This window comes from Chelon labrosus (genome assembly GCF_963514085.1).
Source record: "Chelon labrosus genome assembly, chromosome: 16".
Classification (NCBI taxonomy): domain Eukaryota; kingdom Metazoa; phylum Chordata; class Actinopteri; order Mugiliformes; family Mugilidae; genus Chelon; species Chelon labrosus.
The window spans coordinates 6,400,859-6,417,006 of record NC_140349.1 but is presented as its reverse complement, the minus strand read 5'-3'; the positions used below and the strand labels follow the sequence as shown (position 1 = coordinate 6,417,006).

At 42.9% G+C, this 16,148-nt stretch overlaps 2 protein-coding genes across 3 annotated transcripts; one reads left to right on the top strand and one right to left on the bottom strand.

The window, feature by feature from the left end:
• The first annotated feature begins 221 nt into the window (after positions 1–221).
• zbtb22a (zinc finger and BTB domain containing 22a) lies at positions 222–4,822 on the top strand. 2 transcript variants are annotated; one of them, XM_084563008.1, is made up of 4 exons: positions 222–894; positions 1,845–2,063; positions 2,155–2,926; positions 3,310–4,822. In XM_084563008.1, exons 2-4 carry the CDS (start codon positions 1,857–1,859, stop codon positions 4,428–4,430), a joined length of 2,100 nt encoding a protein of 699 aa, XP_084419134.1. In that variant the 5' UTR covers positions 222–894; positions 1,845–1,856; the 3' UTR covers positions 4,431–4,822. The 2 variants fall into 2 exon arrangements, with proteins under 2 accessions (XP_084419134.1, XP_084419135.1); XM_084563009.1 differs by lacking the exon at positions 222–894 and having other exon boundaries at positions 1,932–2,063; positions 2,195–2,926.
• Positions 4,823–8,002: 3,180 nt separating this feature from the next.
• Positions 8,003–14,912, bottom strand: mbpa (myelin basic protein a). The gene is made up of 6 exons (XM_084563404.1): positions 14,686–14,912; positions 13,202–13,297; positions 12,669–12,695; positions 11,638–11,658; positions 9,487–9,570; positions 8,003–8,997 (listed from the first exon to the last, which is right to left on the bottom strand). The coding sequence occupies exons 1-6, from the start codon at positions 14,803–14,805 to the stop codon at positions 8,947–8,949; spliced, it is 399 nt and encodes a 132-aa protein (XP_084419530.1). The 5' UTR covers positions 14,806–14,912; the 3' UTR covers positions 8,003–8,946.
• Between the last annotated feature and the right edge of the window lie 1,236 nt (positions 14,913–16,148).

Below are 16,148 nucleotides of genomic sequence, written 5' to 3'. Positions count from 1 at the left end.
GAAGAGACGCCTCGGTCGCGCTGGCATCGCAGGTTAAAGCTGCTCACGGGGAAGACGTTTAAAAAGGGACAATAATAATTAATAAAAAAAAAAAAAAATAAGCCCCCGACGACGAAGAGATAAATAATAGCCGCCGCGTCCGGTGCTCGGTCGACGGTGATTTCTGCTGCGCCACAGCGGCACCTCTTGTCGTCGCGCGGGCTTGGAGGATGCTGCAGATGCACTGCGGTAAAGAGAGAGAGAGAAAAAAAACGGCTGTGCGCGTGCGACTGAGCAGTTGCTGTAACCGTTGCCGACCGTTGAAGCCTTTCTGATAACGATTTATGCTAACATATTACGCTAGCTTAGCTCTGCCACCTCCGCCTCAGCTGCTGTTGAAGTTAGCACATATTAATGCTAAATAAATAAATGATGCTCTGAAGCTAGCGTTTTATAATAGGGCGTACTGGCCCTTTAACTTAACCCCACGCGGGTCTGGTTGATCCCGTGACTGCACCCTTTTCCGTCAACACAACTCAATCAAACAGCCTCAGATCAGTCAGTAACTCCTAATAACCGCTACTTTTTTTATTCATTCGTTTGTTTGTTTAAACAAAACTCTCACGGCTAGGTAAAACCCTAACCCCCGCGATGGCGTTTCGTGACAGCTCAAAACAAGTTCCACACCAAACACCCACTCTTGCCGTGTGTGAGGATGCTGCTGATGCTGTTTTGTCAACTAGCACCAGCTGCGCCTACGGGCAGGCTGCTGTTAGCCTCTGCTAGCTTCATTTTATTTCTTTATTTTTTATTTTTTTGTAAACACAAACACGAGATTGTACTTTGCAATTCACGAATGGCCATGTTGTGCATTAAATAGTCCGCGACACCCCATCTAACCTGAACACCTCAAAGGTAAAGTGAGAAAGCTAATTGCTATCTTGCTAACGCAGTGTCTCCTGGTTAGCTACAAGCTAGCTAAGCGCTTGCTAATATGAACTATCATGCAGTAGTAGCTAATAATAGCTAGTAGTCAACCAAAACTAGAAGCTTGTTAAGCTACTCTTCATGCTAATACTAACATTTATTGTTTATATGACGTGCCGTGTGGAGAAAGCTTCATATTCACAAAGCTAACGTTAGCAAGCTATTGCTAAATGCATTGATCATCAGGTGGAAGCTCTTTCTTTGGAATGCGCACAGCTGGTTATCAATAAATGTACCTATCGACCGTCTACCTACATCGGTTTTATCTGGTACTAGAGGTAAAATGAGTTGTTAATCAATAGATTACGTGATTGACAGAGAATTATTTGTCAAAAAAAAACCATGATCATTAGCTAATCGATTAATTGCTTAATGCCCTTAAACATTCCCTTATTCAGCTGCTAATTACTTTATTTGATAGTAAACTGAGTAATTTGTCTTAAATATGTCTTGTTTTGCTTGGTTTATTTGGGAAAATAGGCATTGTGAATAAGCAGAGACAAATTTCAGACTCAATCGTTAATCAGTCAGAAAATAATTGTCATTTTAACTGTTGTTTTATTCTGTTATCAGTTAATATGCGCTCGTTAATGTAGTATTTAGTTTATAAAATGTGAAATATTTCCTGTCTAAAACTTCCAGTGGCCAAAGTGACTCCTTCATGATGCTTGTTTTTTCCTAAATTACAGTTTTAAAAGCCCAATAGATCCAGGTTGCTATAATGTAAGAAATAAATCACAGTTACACATATTTTTAACAAAATGCGAGTAAAGTATTGTCATATAAACAAGACGAAGCATTCAAACACGTATACTGTAAGTATATTGAGACGGAAAATATCACAAATTAGTTATCCCTTTTACCACTCTTGTCTACAGTTTTGTGTCACCATGGATCCGACCTGCAGTGCCTCTGTGGCTCCAGCTGGTTTGACCGTCCAGGTGTGTTTCCCCGGTGCCCGTGCCGCTGTTTTGGATAATCTGAACCGGCAGCGGGAGGAAGGCAGGCTGTGCGATCTCTCCATCCAGGTGCAAGGTCAGGTGTTCAGGGCCCACCGCTGTGTACTCGCTGCGTCCTCACCTTACTTTCATGACCAGGTAGGCCACGTTCAATGCACATACAGATTCCCACATTTCTCTTCAGATCCTCAACGGTCTACGTGTCATTGTTGTTGTTGTTTCCTCGCAGGTGTTACTGAAGAATGTAACAACAGTTTCCTTGCCTTCAGTCATGGACCCAGTGGCCTTTGAGAGCGTCCTCAGTTCTGCCTACACTGGCCAGCTGAGCATCGTGCACGACGACATTGTCAACTACGTCACTGTGGCCAGTTTCCTACAGATGTGGCACATAGTGGACAAATGCACTGAGCTCCTGAAGAGGCCCCGGTCCTCGGTAGACGTCGCCCCGGGAGAGGCTGCTGCAGCTCACCCCGGCACCGCCTCTCGCCAGCAGTCCCCTAGCAGCACCGAGTGCCTGTACGCGGAAAGAGAGGGAAGAAGGAGGGAGAGGAAGCCCGATGCCTTGCCTCCCTTAGCTACATGGAGACGCCCGCAGCAGTTTCCGAGATGGGGGCGCCCGCGGCCCTCATCAGCCCAGCACTTGGCCGACTCTCAACTGGACGCCCTCCCCGGCTACGTGGAGAGTGATTACGCCAGCTGTGAGGAGGCATGGGTGTCAAGTCATGCTAAAACTAACCACTTTACTCATGATGGACCTGGCCACAATAGCCGGCACCACGGGGGCTTCCCTAGTGGCGAGGCCTTGAAGCAGAAAGTCAGGTTTCAGCAGCGGGGTGCGCCGCAGAGCGCCGAACGACTGATTGATAAGAACAGAGAGAGCGTGGACAGTGATGAGACACTGGAGAAGAGGAGGAATGAGAAGAGAGAGATAGAGGCGGATGAAGGCATAGGCGACGAGGCCATGGAGAAGAAGCAAGGCTTTGCACAAATGGGTCACTGTGGTAAGTTTATAAATAGGAACTCCTGCCAAAAGTATTCCATCCTTTTACTTAACCTTCTTAAAACTATATATATTTATATATTTTATTTAGAGAAATATAAGGATCCCTCTTTCCTTTTTGTTTAATAATAGGTTTTCCCTGATAACAATCCAATCTGATCATTCTAAAAATGCCTGGATCGATCCCAATCCTCAGATACCAATCGTGTCATTCCTATTAATTAAACTGGTTGGTAAAATTCAGATTTGAACATCTAGTCAACATAATTGTGATTCTGACTAGGCACTCCTATGCAAGCATTACATTTCTGGTCAGTACCCCCAAATCAGCGTTAAGAAGAGCCACACCTACTTTTGTCTAAATGCTATTTTGATTTTCTTCAGCGGACTTCCATCCAGTTTCAAATGAAAACCAGGACGCCAGAAATGCCTCAGTGAAGCACAGTGTGGAGGTGATAAAGGAAAAAGTGCAGAGAGACTTGGCAGGGAGTGATCCCTCCTCGGACCTGCCCGGTGTCCACGGCTGCCAGACAGGCGAAGGAGATCCAGGTCCTCCCTGTCCGGTCTCAGCCAGGCTGCAGTGGCAGACGGGTACCTGGTCTCAGCAGGAGCAGAGGCCACAGGAAGGAGAGGGCTGCAGCAAGGACGAGGATGAGGAGGATGAGGAGGAGGACGTGGACTTTGAGTGTTTCACAGAAGGGACCTATAGCAGGGACACGTACGATGAGATTGAAGACGGTACGGGACAGGTTTCCCAGAGGCCTTTAGTGCCCGTGTCTCCTGACTTCACCATGGCAGGCTCAGACGTGAACTGGCCGTCAACCAGCGGGGGACAGGGTGGCTCCTTGACCCCCACCTCCAATCGTCACTTGTCCCCGTCTTCTGCTGCGTTCCCGCCGCCCCCTTCGCCTCCAACACCATCTTCATCGTCCTCCGTGTCCCTCGCCGGCGCCCCCTACACCGGCAAAGTCCACTTCTGCCACTGTGGGAAAGCGTACACGCTGAAGAGTATGCGGGACCGCCATGTGAAGATGCAGCACCTCAATCTGCGGCCTTTTGGGTGTCCTGTTTGCACAAAATCGTTCAAGATGAAACACCATCTCACCAAGCACCTTAAAACCCACGGAGGGCTGCGGCCGTATGAGTGCAGCCTGTGTGGGAAGAAAGTCATCTGGAGAGACAGCTTCCTGAGGCATCAGGCCCGATGTGAGAGACTTGCCTCCAGCTCCTCAGCTAACAGCAACAGTACAAGCGCAGCAGCAGCACCAGCAGATGTGGATGATAGCTACAGTTATGGATTTGATGAAGGCGAGGCTTATCTCCCCACTGGAGGACAGGTGAAAGTCGAGGAGGTGGATTTTCACAGGGAGATGGACGATGGGATGGGTGGGCTGTTGGGCAGTGTGTCTGGGATTGTGGATGAACTAAGAACCCAGTCGCAAAATTTAGATACCGCTAACCACGTCTTCAAAGAGGAAGCCAGTGAAAGCTTTAGTGGAAGTTAAATGTGACACAGATGTTCGCAGCATTTACATTGTTTGTACATAAATACGTTTGAGACAGAAAAAATGAACAACACAGAAAACACACACAAATCATTGAATGGTTCTTCGAGCGCCTGTTTTTGTTTGATCCACTTTATATGCATTGTTTGCAGAAAGAGAAACAATCACATGCTTCATTTCAGTAAACCTGTCAGTGTCATGTCGTTGCTGTAAACTGTGCAGAGACGTGTTGTGAATGTACTTCTTAAGAAAATTTGCATTTTGCACATAAATTATTTGGCATTAACATGTATTAGAGGACTTGTTTTGGTTCATCGTGCCATAGTGATGTATCTCCACAAAATGTAAAGGTGAGAAATCTTGGTAATAAAAATGACACTTTGTTTTTTTGACTGGTGGTTGGATGTGATTATTTGAGAACACTGCTCATTTTATAACATCGGTTCGTTCAAGAATACAAGTTATTTTAAAACACTGGATCATTGTCGGGTCATCCGAAACACAGAGGCCCATTTGAAATAATCAGGCCATTCTAGAACTCAACTCATTTTCAAACACTGTAGGGCGCAAGTGTCAAACACATGGCCTGCGGGCCAAAAGTGGCCCACCAGAGGGTCTAATCTGGCCCGCAGCATGAATTTGCAAAATGCGAAAATCGAAGACTGCAATTTTTCAATGAAAATAACTGCTAGCCTTAATTTGTCCACTGTTTTAGTAAGAGAAGTGGACAGAACACAACACCGAGACCCAGGACTAAACAGCAGACAATAATGCAACCAAATTACACTTACTTTTCTTAAGAAAATTCCTTTTTTTTATTTTTTTGAAGGATAGTTTATTAAAGGTAAACATTCTCCTAATGTACTTGTTGTTCTATGCATTAAAACAAATGGAAAAAATCTGGAATTGTTGTTACTTATATGTTATTATTCCATTATCTTACCGGTCCAACCCGCGTGAGATCAGAATTGGGCTGTATGTGGCCCCCGAACTAAAATGAGTTCGACTTCCCTGCTGCAGGGCATTCTAGAACATGGCTAGTGTTAAAACACCGGGTAGTTCCGGAACACAGTTTAATTTACAAGTACGGTCACTCTATCTGTAACAGTGAGGTCACCAACACTGCTGGTTTTAAAATGAAAGGTCATTCTAGAACGCTGCTCGCTCATGTTGCAACATTGTTTTACTCTAAAACGCTACATTGTTAAACAGTGGGCGTTCTAGAATATTGCACATGTTGAAACCATAGACTGTATATAAATATGGACAACGCCTCCCAACTTCCTTGTATTGGCCAAACTGACACCATTTTCCCGGGGATACGGGCAGCGTCATCTTGCGAGTTAGGTGCCTCAAAAAACTAACCAACACGAAACTTATCCAAAAAATAGACTCTTGAGCATGCGCCAACATTATATTAACTACCTAAAATGACAGAAACCACCCTTGAAATAAAATTATGTGACGTGTACTTCAGTGTTTTAGTTTGGCCCAAGTCCCATCCACTAACATGGAGGAGGCGGAGCTTATGACCTATACTGCAGCCAGTCACCAGGGGGAGCTCTACTTGCTTTGGCTTCACTTCTGAGGAGCTGTTTCGCCGCCTTTCTTTACACAGTCTGTGGTTGAAACATTGTAGGCCATTCTGAAGCACTGCAGATTCACTGGTGATTTTCATTCTAGAACACAATTTCTTTTTAGAACATTATTCTAGAAAACTGCTCATTTCAAAACACTGGATGCTAGAAGATTAGTGTTTGTACAACATTGCTTTATTCTAGAGCATGGCTCATTTTAAAATAACTAAAAAAAAAAAAGCATACTAAATGTAGAGCACATCATGAGAGTTGTCTGTGTCAGTGAAACTCATGCCTGAACGCCGAGGCTTGTTTTATAACCGTTCCTTTGCAGAACAGTGGTGGAGCACAAGAGGTCTCTGTAGCTTAACACTGCAGCTTGCCTTTCCTCCACCAGATGTAAAAAGACCCAGAGACTCTAACAGAAGACTTGAAGGGGGATGAGGTTTGATGTATTCAGGTGCATTCAGACATTCTATAGAGATTTCCATTTCAATGATAAACATGAGGTTGTGATGATCAAAGAGTAAAACTACAAAGAGGACGAAATATACTACACATGGCACACTGTACATGTAATGCTGTAGCATAAGACACATTTTGTAATTATTACCAGTTTTCCATTTGATGTGGGCCTCAGAGCCAATTAATGCAGCGTGCGATAGGAGATCTGTGCATGTTGTGGGTTATGAGCAGTTGTCCTTGAAAAGTTCTCACCATTATATCTAATGGTGGGAAACACTGTTTTTCTCACTTATTGTCTGAGCTATAGATGACTGGCCTCCAGAGAACATCTCAGCTGTGTGTGGGAGTCTGTTCAAGGATGGATCAGTTATAGTTAAGGCACATGTTGTTCATTTTTTCATCCTCAGTTATTTGGCAGTTGGTAAATACACGGTGTCGCAGAGGACATTAATGTCGTGGTTACAATTCAAGGGTCTAATTCATAGCTGTAAAACCTGAACACATACAATGAGTATGTTGTGATGCAGCTTATTTTAATCTACGTGGGAAACTATTTTGGGATGAGTCTATGTAGTGGCCATGGAACATTTATCTCGTCACTTTTATTATGTCTTGTAATATTAAGAAAGAGAAATTTTGGAAAACATACATGTTCACCATCTTGGAGTTAGCCGGAAATTAGCTTAACTTAGCATAAATGCTGACAGCGTAGGGAAGGAGCTAGCTCGGTTCTAGTTCAGCTCAAAACACCTGAATAAAACAGCACGCTGTGGCGTCTATACTTTGGTTGGTGGTAAGAAGTCAGCTTTAGATGTGGTGTTGGCAAATTTGCGCGCTTTCTTTTCACCTTTGGACGGAGATAGTTTTCCCCCTGCATTTTCAGTCAGGGTAAGCTAAGCTAAGTTAAGTTGGTTAAGTGCAATCCTACACATGTGACAGGGTTATGCTGTGTGTTTACAAGTAAACTCCATGTGAACAGCGCCCCCTTGTGGTATTCGCGCACCTATTTGCGTGTATATATAGCATATTTTTTATAGTTTTGCAATATGTCTGAGGACAGTGTTGATTCTCTACAGCCTCATGCTTTCAATATTCCTTTATATTTCCTACATTAAGTTACCTGGTTGTTAGTTTGTCGAACTGCCGAAGTAATGGTGTTCTCACGCCTTACAGCCGATGTTACAACTTGAGCACCAGGCATTTTGTGTACGAGATCCATTTGAAGGCAGCATTGTTATCTCTTCGCTTAACTCTTATTTTTCAAATTATTTGTTCAAAGCTAATTTAAGATGTAAGTTTGCAAATGTGTATTGTACTCTATTCCCGACTAAAACCTGAAAATATAAATGTGATACAGACGAGATGATGGGATTTTAAAACATTTAATTTAAACACTTAACTTAGAGGAGACTAAAAATGATCATTACCATTTATTAGGCCGTGCATTAGAAACAAGACTTTCACAGGAACAGGAAACACAACAGTTTTCTGACGCCACAATGAACAAAAAAGCTCGTGCACGAATGAGAGTGGCAGTGTAATTTATTACGAACAAAATAAACATTATGTGTCACAACATTTGAATCCAACATGCTGTCCTACAGTGATATACTCCTCAGGCCATCTTACTGCGTCCGTCTAAAACCTTTGAACCACTTACGATGTAACCATCAACTAAAACCCACCATGTCTGCCGTCCTCTGATTAAACACAAACATTAAAACTTAATTTAAACTGCAAACAGATAAAATACACTAAAAGGAGATGGACGCGAAAAAGCTGCAGAAGACAACGATCGCTCTTAGTTCGTCGGGACATTTTTCAGTTATGGAATAGTGCATTCGAAAAGGGCGTTTTATTTTTTGATATACTAACGTAGCGTCATACTGTACATGTTCATTAATTACACCGAGGCATAATGACTTTAAAGCAGTTACTTAAAAACCATATTAGAGGCCATACTCGTGCAGGGTTTTCATTTTGAACTCCTTTGCGACGTACTCAAGCAGAAACAGGACCACTCTGTCTGGATTTCACATATGAACCAAAAACAAAACAGTTGTTGAATGTGAGCTGTGTTTTCTAGGAAGCAGCGCCACTCGTGTGAAAATGCAGACGACAGTAGACGAATAGAAAAACAAACACCCAATCATGAACAGACCTCAGACAGCGAACAGCAGACACTAGCACCATCTGACGACGAAGATGATTTATACAGTAGGATACTTTGACTAAAAACAGCTAAACAGTTTCTTAGAAGTAGGATTAACAAAGGAAAAACTTGCAAGGTGGACGCCTACATACCCCGAGAGTAGATTTTACACCGTGTCAACGTGTCTCTGACTAAAGATACAGGACGCTTGGGTTAGTGGGTTAAGATTTCTTGAGGTTGCGAGTCCGCCGCATGCAGATCTGTTTCTCTTTCCTCTTCTTCTGGTCCCATCGGATCTGTGGTTTGGTCTTCGGCGGAGAGCTTAGAAGATGGTACTCCAGCGTTTTGGGGGTGGACGGGACTTGGATTCTCCCTGGAGAGAAGAAGGTGTGATGATGAGGAGGTTGAGAAAATAACATACAGTAATTTGTCTGTCCTCAGCTGGCGGATGAACGCAATCTGAGTTGATTGTCAAGTGCTTCACATTTACAGGGATTCATGGAGATGATCCACACTGAAAATGAAAACCCTCAAAGGAGGCGAGGTAGATGGAAAATAAAAGTTTGAATGAGTATTTGGGTTTACATGTGAAAAAAATAAAATGACGCTTTCATGTGCCTGTTAGTTCATTACGATGAGGCTGCTATAAAAGCTTGTTGATGAAATGAATGAGAAGTATTCAAACTGAAATGGTGACTCATTATGTTCATTATATTTATTTGCTACTCACTGATCTCTGATGACAGCATCACTGCCGTAATTTGAGCAAACACACACACAGCAGAGTTTATGAGGCCCAGTTTTTACAGGTAGAAAGTGGATAATCAAGTAAAACAAGGAGGTAAAGATGCCGTGAGCTCACCAGGTTGAAGATTCTGGACAGTGTGCTTTGGTCTCTGCGTCTTCTGACCGGCGACTTTGTGCTCTCGGCACGCGGCGACGAGGCCTAGAAAAAGACGCTCTATAAGCAAAGATGGAGACCGGGGAACCAGGGCCTGAAACCACGTTGGCTGCGTTGTCAGTGAATAACCTTTAAGCTGACGTTTAATTCATTTTACATCGATGGCCTTCTTTCCTCTTTACAAGATCAGGCACTTTTTTCAACCTCAGAGCATCAGGGATGACCGACTAACAAAATGCCAAAGCGTTGCTCAAAATGTTCGGCTGCAAAGGGCAGATTAACTGATGTTGTTGGACAAAAAAAGACACACATAACCACAAATAATACGCTTTTAAAAGTGAAAAGAAGGAACAGCATACCTACTTACTAATGCCAAGACTTTTGCAACATTTGGGGATTTTTCACATATCTGTTTTTTAACCATCCGTCATCTTTAAACACATTAAATTCGACCTCTTAGTATTTGGATCAATTTTCACTGAGTTTTTGAGTTTTTAATATACTTTACTGCAAGCTGTATTTCCCTTGAGGCCAGTTAAGATCTTTTAATGATACAACTTAAGGTTTTCAAAGGCCTAAAGGTCATAACATTCTTTAAATCTACTTTTCTTTTACTGCTTTTGAAAGACCAAAGTGCAGGTATGTGGTTTCTCTGCAATGGTAGCACAACCATGAAGAGACATTTGTCTTTATTCTTTCTGTTAAGGTGTTTTAATAATATAACTTTAGGTTTTCAAATATCTAAACATCATAATGTTCTTTAAATGTATAATTTTTATTTTACTGCTTTTAAGCTGATGGGGAAAAAAAACGACAAAAGTGCAGGAATGTGGTTTCTCTGCAACAGCAGCCGAACAAAGAAGAAACAATTGTCTTTGTGATTTCTATCAAGTTCTTTTCATAATAGAACTTAAGGTTTTCAAAATGTATAAAGGTCATAATGTTCTTTAACTCTATAATTTTTATTTTACTCCTTGTTAGCTGAAGGGAAAATGACAAAAGTGCAGGTATGTGGTTTCTCTGCAGCAGCAACAGCAGCAGTATGAGAGTGGAGACAATTGTCTTTGTTCTTTCTGTTAAGGTGTTTTAACAATATAACTTTTGTTTTTCGAAGGTCTAAAGGTCATAATGTTCTTTAAATCTCTAACTTTTATTTTACTGCTTTCAAGTTGAAGGGAAAACGACAAAAGTGCAGGTATGTGGTTTCTCTGCAACAGCGTCAGTACGAAGAAGAGACAGTTGTCTTTGTTCTTTCTGTTATTGTGAGAGAATTACATGAGTGAGACATACACATTTAACAGCAACCTTTAGAGGAGAGAAAATGGATGATGAGGACAAGATAAGATCCACAGGGAAACAGGAATGGATGGTCACTGTCAAATGACACAAAGGTATGTTCCACAGTTGCCAGACAGATGAGAAGACACAAAGGAGACGGCAAGCCAACACAGATGGTTCTGTGAGTCACCTCTGGCACAAAGTAATGGAGGTGTTACAGAGAACTAGAAGTGTGAAAGAGGGGAGGAAGAGGCGGCGGCGGAGGAGGAGGAGGAGGAGGAGGAGGTGGAGGGCGATGCAGGCCAAGAGATCCTAAGAGAAAATGTTTACCGGCTGTGGTTCATAAATAGTCGAGCAGTTTCAAAGTCATCCAGAAGCAGAGAGTCGCTCTGGATTGAAGCAAAGAAGGAAGGGGGGAATTGAAATGTAAATAAATTTACCAATAAGCCAATAAATGCGTCAAAAATGAACAAATCAATCTATTCAGCTGATTAGTCAGTGAATGAAGACAATTTTCTGTGGCACGTGTTGAGTCTGAGCTGCTGTATGCTTTGCTTTTCAGTCCCCAGAGGTGGGTGAATCAGCACTCCTTTTCAATAAGGCTTGATTCCACATGCTCGAGTATTAAAAAGAAGGCATTTCTCTTCAAGGAGGGAAGCAGTGAAAGACAAAAGAGGAAAGAGTCAGCGCGAGCGTGAAGGTTAGGTAACAGGTGCACCGCAGACAAAGGACATGTGGCGAAAAGGAGCTTTTAAATGGGATAATTGCACACGCGCGAAGCGGTGCAGTCACAGCGGGGCTTGTGTACGACTCGAGAAAGACTGTGTGACATACCAAGCCCAAGACGTCTCTCCACTGGACATGAAAAAGAAACAGACAGTCATGCAATGAGATGAGATACTGGTCTCAGATTAGAAGCAAATAAAATGTCGTGTAAACTATGACTTCATGAGTGCAAAGATATAAAAAACTGAATATATGTAGTAGTATGTATTTTTGGTTTTTACCACCAATTTATATGTGCCATACATAAAATTTTTGGGGCCCACTGGATGAGCTCTCTATTTGGGTCTGCATTGTAAAGGTTTATGTCATAATTACAGTACAGTAAGTCACCATGTGTAAGGATTTCAGCCTCTTCTAACTGGGCAAAGACATCGATAAAGTGGCTAGCCACATGGCGTATGACATCCATGCTTCCTTTAGGATGCATAGAAAATAATTCAATTAATCTCCATCACAATTTTTCATATCAAATTTCCATTAACCTCTGCTGTACTTTGTGTATATTAGCATGCTAACTCGCTAAACTAGTATAATGAACACGCTTCTACACGTTAGCATGTTCACCTTGGGATTGTGCACATTTTAGCATGCTGAGTCTAAATACTATAGCCATAGCATTAAGTAATTGTGACGGCACAAGATTTTGTTTCTAGGAAATTGGGATAATCACATTGATTGTTGGTGGATTTGATCAGTTTCTGCATCAGACACATGGAATTAAAGGACCAGTGTGTCAGATTTAGTGCCATCTAGTGGCGAAATGGAAGACTGCAACCAACTAAATGGCATCTTCAGCTTAAAAATGTGCAAGGCCCTGTCTGGAGCCAGTGTTTGAAGTCCTTGACAGTGGTCATTGGAGATTGGTATTTTGTGATACTGTCGCCAGATGGCACCACCAATTCTCAAATCTCCCACATGGCGTCTTAAAGAAATCCAGTGAATACACACACACTGAAACTGTGTCGTGAATCAGCTGCAGCAAAGAAGTGAAATCTACAGAATACTTTGTCACGATCAGATCTTCTTCATGTTCATCTGGAGTGACGGGCAAAGAAGGTATGGTGAAAAATGAGACTCACCCTGGATTTAGGACGAGGAGAGGAAACCTGAGGAACACCAAGCAACAACAATGACAACAGAAAGAGAGTGACTGATTGTACGGGGCGAAAAACAAAAACAGTGCAACAAACTTTGATTTGAAATGATGGAGCCGCTGATTGAAATTTCACCCTAAATCCCGTCTTTTTTCTCTATGATTTTATCTGGATGTAAATGAAAGAATCGTGCAGCTATGTAATCAGCGAGGGAGTGGAGGAAAAACAGTTCAGCGTACTGTTTTTGAATCACTGCTGCAAGAGTGGGATCCAGGAAGACAATCAAAAGAAAATTCTGCCAATCCACCGCTCATGGAGCATAAATTGGAGGAAATTGGTTTGTCCTGTGCTCCGACTTATGCAACCCGTGGTGATTTAGAGCAACACGTCAAATGTCAAGAATGTTAGCATGATGCAAAAATAAAAAAAATATTCCATGTACACACTGAAGGGAATGTAAAACATGTATATGATGTATGATATGATGCAAACCGTTTATTTTAACGCGTGTGACTTACAATGCTCCTGAAGAAATGCACCACAGCGTTTTCATTGGTCCGACGGCGAGAGGAGGACTGCTGGGGTGAGGAGGCCAGGTGACCCCGGAAAGAGCCCTGAGAGGATCAACAGAGGTCACGTGTTTATATAACAGAATATAGCGCAAGATCAGGTAATTACACTGACAGGTTTGCAGGCCTTTAAGCGCCTGAAAATGATTTTTGTGTCGCGCATTCGTAATGAAACAGCTTGGCACGAGCTCACGCCTTTCACGAGAGTTGGTCGCAGCCTGACAATACATATAATTAAAGGCCCGGCTGGATGTCAAGGCTCACAGTGTGGGAGAGATGTAGACGGCAAAAACAAGACGGAGCTGAGACCATGTTCTACGATGAGAAATATGCAAATGCAGCCGTTTCAAAGCAGCAAGAAACAGCATAGGAGTGTGCAGAATAGTTAATGTGCACTTTCATTGTCTTCTCTTTATGTATCGTTGGTGCAATTAAGCACAAATGATCCTAAAATGATATTTCTGATGCACATGTTTCTGTGGTTTGAGTGGAAATCACACACATTTCCTCACATATAAAATCTGAACGCGCCATGGTGTCGGATGAAAGCGGTCCGTTTGAGAGCAGCTGACACCTGAGGACGTCTCCCATCACACGCTGCTGAATCTCCAATCCTTAAAAGGGTCTTAAAAGGCCCTCTGAATTTTTTATTTATTTTTTTATTATTATTCAAACTGCAGCTCAAGGCCAGGCCGAGAGCACAGACTAAATTTACCTGCACCGATCTGCGCCCACATTTAGACCTGCTCACAGCGGCACCGCCACTCAGTGGGTGGAGTGCACTGGAGTGTTTTGCAAGGCTCACAGTTACAGCATTACAAGCGCAAAGGGTGGAACAGAGAAACTATTGAAGTTCAAAAACTGGAGGCCAGGAAATTTACTGTGAAGAGTAGATGCAGTGGTTTTACTTTAAGTTGTGCAGTGCTCACTGAAGAACCTGAATATTTCTACCTCACTCAAAGTTGAAATAGGCAACAAAAAGAGTTGAACACTGGTTCATTTCTTTCTATTTCTTTTTCTGTTTCTCAATTTTTTGCTCTGCTCTTCTAAAGAATTGAAAGCACAGCACGAATCTGCACAAAAATGTAAAAGCCAGTAATGTCGAGGTCACCGATTCAGCCTTCAAAATAATCATCTTTCTCCAAATACCTCCAACCGAACCTGCTTCTACTAGCGGTATGATTTTAATTAGTGCAAGTATTTATTCAATTATTAAAGTAAAGTGGGTTTGCTCTGAAGAAGCACTCTTGACAAGATCAAAAATGTACCAATGAATTCTCCCTTGGTTAAATTAATACTGCCAACACGATGTTAACAAACCCAACTCAATGTGGCATGCTGACAAAAATAATCTAAATTAAATTTAAAGTCTGATACTGGGAGAAGCGGAGGAAAGAAAAGCTCACTATCCATTTAAATGCTCTGATGCTCACCTTGCTCCTCTTCTTCTTGTCTCCTCCAAAGAATTTGCTAATCTGATCCATCAGACCAGGGTTCTTCTTTTTCCTCCCGAGCCCGAATGCGCTCTGTCCTGAGGTGCTCGCTGTAGCCATGCTAGCTGCTGAGGTTTAGGTTGGCGTTGACCTTTTGCGTCTGCTTAGTAGTCCTCCTCCAAGTTCGTCCAAAGCCCACAGTGACAACACCCAGCTCTGCTTCTCCTTCAGGGTGGTTTGCTGCCTAGCTGACGCTCAGGGGCCGTCTTTGAAGGTGTCGTCCCCTCGGGTTCAAGGCACCATGGGACGTGAGGAGGGTCAGGTTGGGGGGGGTTGCGGTGGTGAGGCCTGGCTCGGCTCCAGACATTCTTCGGAGCTTCAGTGGCTGTGTCAGTCACTGCCGCCCTCCGCATGGGCCGGGCCATTGTTCCTCTCCCCATCTGCCTCACCCCGGGCCGCAGGGACAACAAGGGTTATCTCTGAGTCTGAACTCACACCCTGATGCAAAGCAGGGCCCGCAGCACTGTGAGGCCATTGTTGGATCGGCCCCATCTATCTTCTTAATTCATTGGGTTTAAGTTGGATGTACAGTCACCCGGAGACGTCCAGAAGAAAGGGGAAGATTATTGTGTGAAAGATGCTAAAACCTGCGGACAGGAGGCGAGAATCTGTGTCTGTGTTGTAATAAAATAAAGTCAGGTGACATTGCATCTTTGGGTTTTCTCTCTTTTAGTGTCTTTAAACCAAAACGAGTCAAATACTTGCTTCTGTACTTGAAAATAGCAACCAAACCTCACATTGTAATGCACAAATTTCAAATGTAAAGATATTTCTGCATGCTGCCGTTTCCAACCTGAACAATCTTGCATGCTCACTTAGCTAACGTGGCTAAAAAGGGTTCAGACTAATGCAAAAGAACAAACGGCACGTGATCACGAAGACAGCGAGTTAACGGCCGACGGCTCCAGAAAAAGACAAGAAAAAACTACTTTTGTCATCTGTCATTGTCTCAGACGCTTAGCTCTGAACAGCCATGAATGTTAGACTGTGTAATGCGCTCGTTTGTACCACATTACAGCACTACAAGGCGTCCTGGATGTGGTGTTTCACGCAGCGGCCGGGCGAACAAAGGCCAGATCTGTTGCAGCGAGTTGTGTTAGAGAACACCCATGCAAGCATCGGAATATTAATATTTTGGGCACAGGCGTCTTTTTGTTTACCGGCTGGTTCTCGTTTCGCATCAGAAAGTAATGTTTAGAGAGAAAGAAGCGCGGTGGCAACTGTAGACAACACACGGACGCCTGGAGAAGAAAGTTTCAAGAGGTTAATTTACATATACTTAGTGTTTGAGCAATCAGAAAATAACAAATGCACATTTTTTCCTGTTAAATGAGAAGAAACAGAAGTCCTATAGTTTTCTTAATCACTCAGAAAATGAACAGCACAGTGGAAGAGACAGAAGG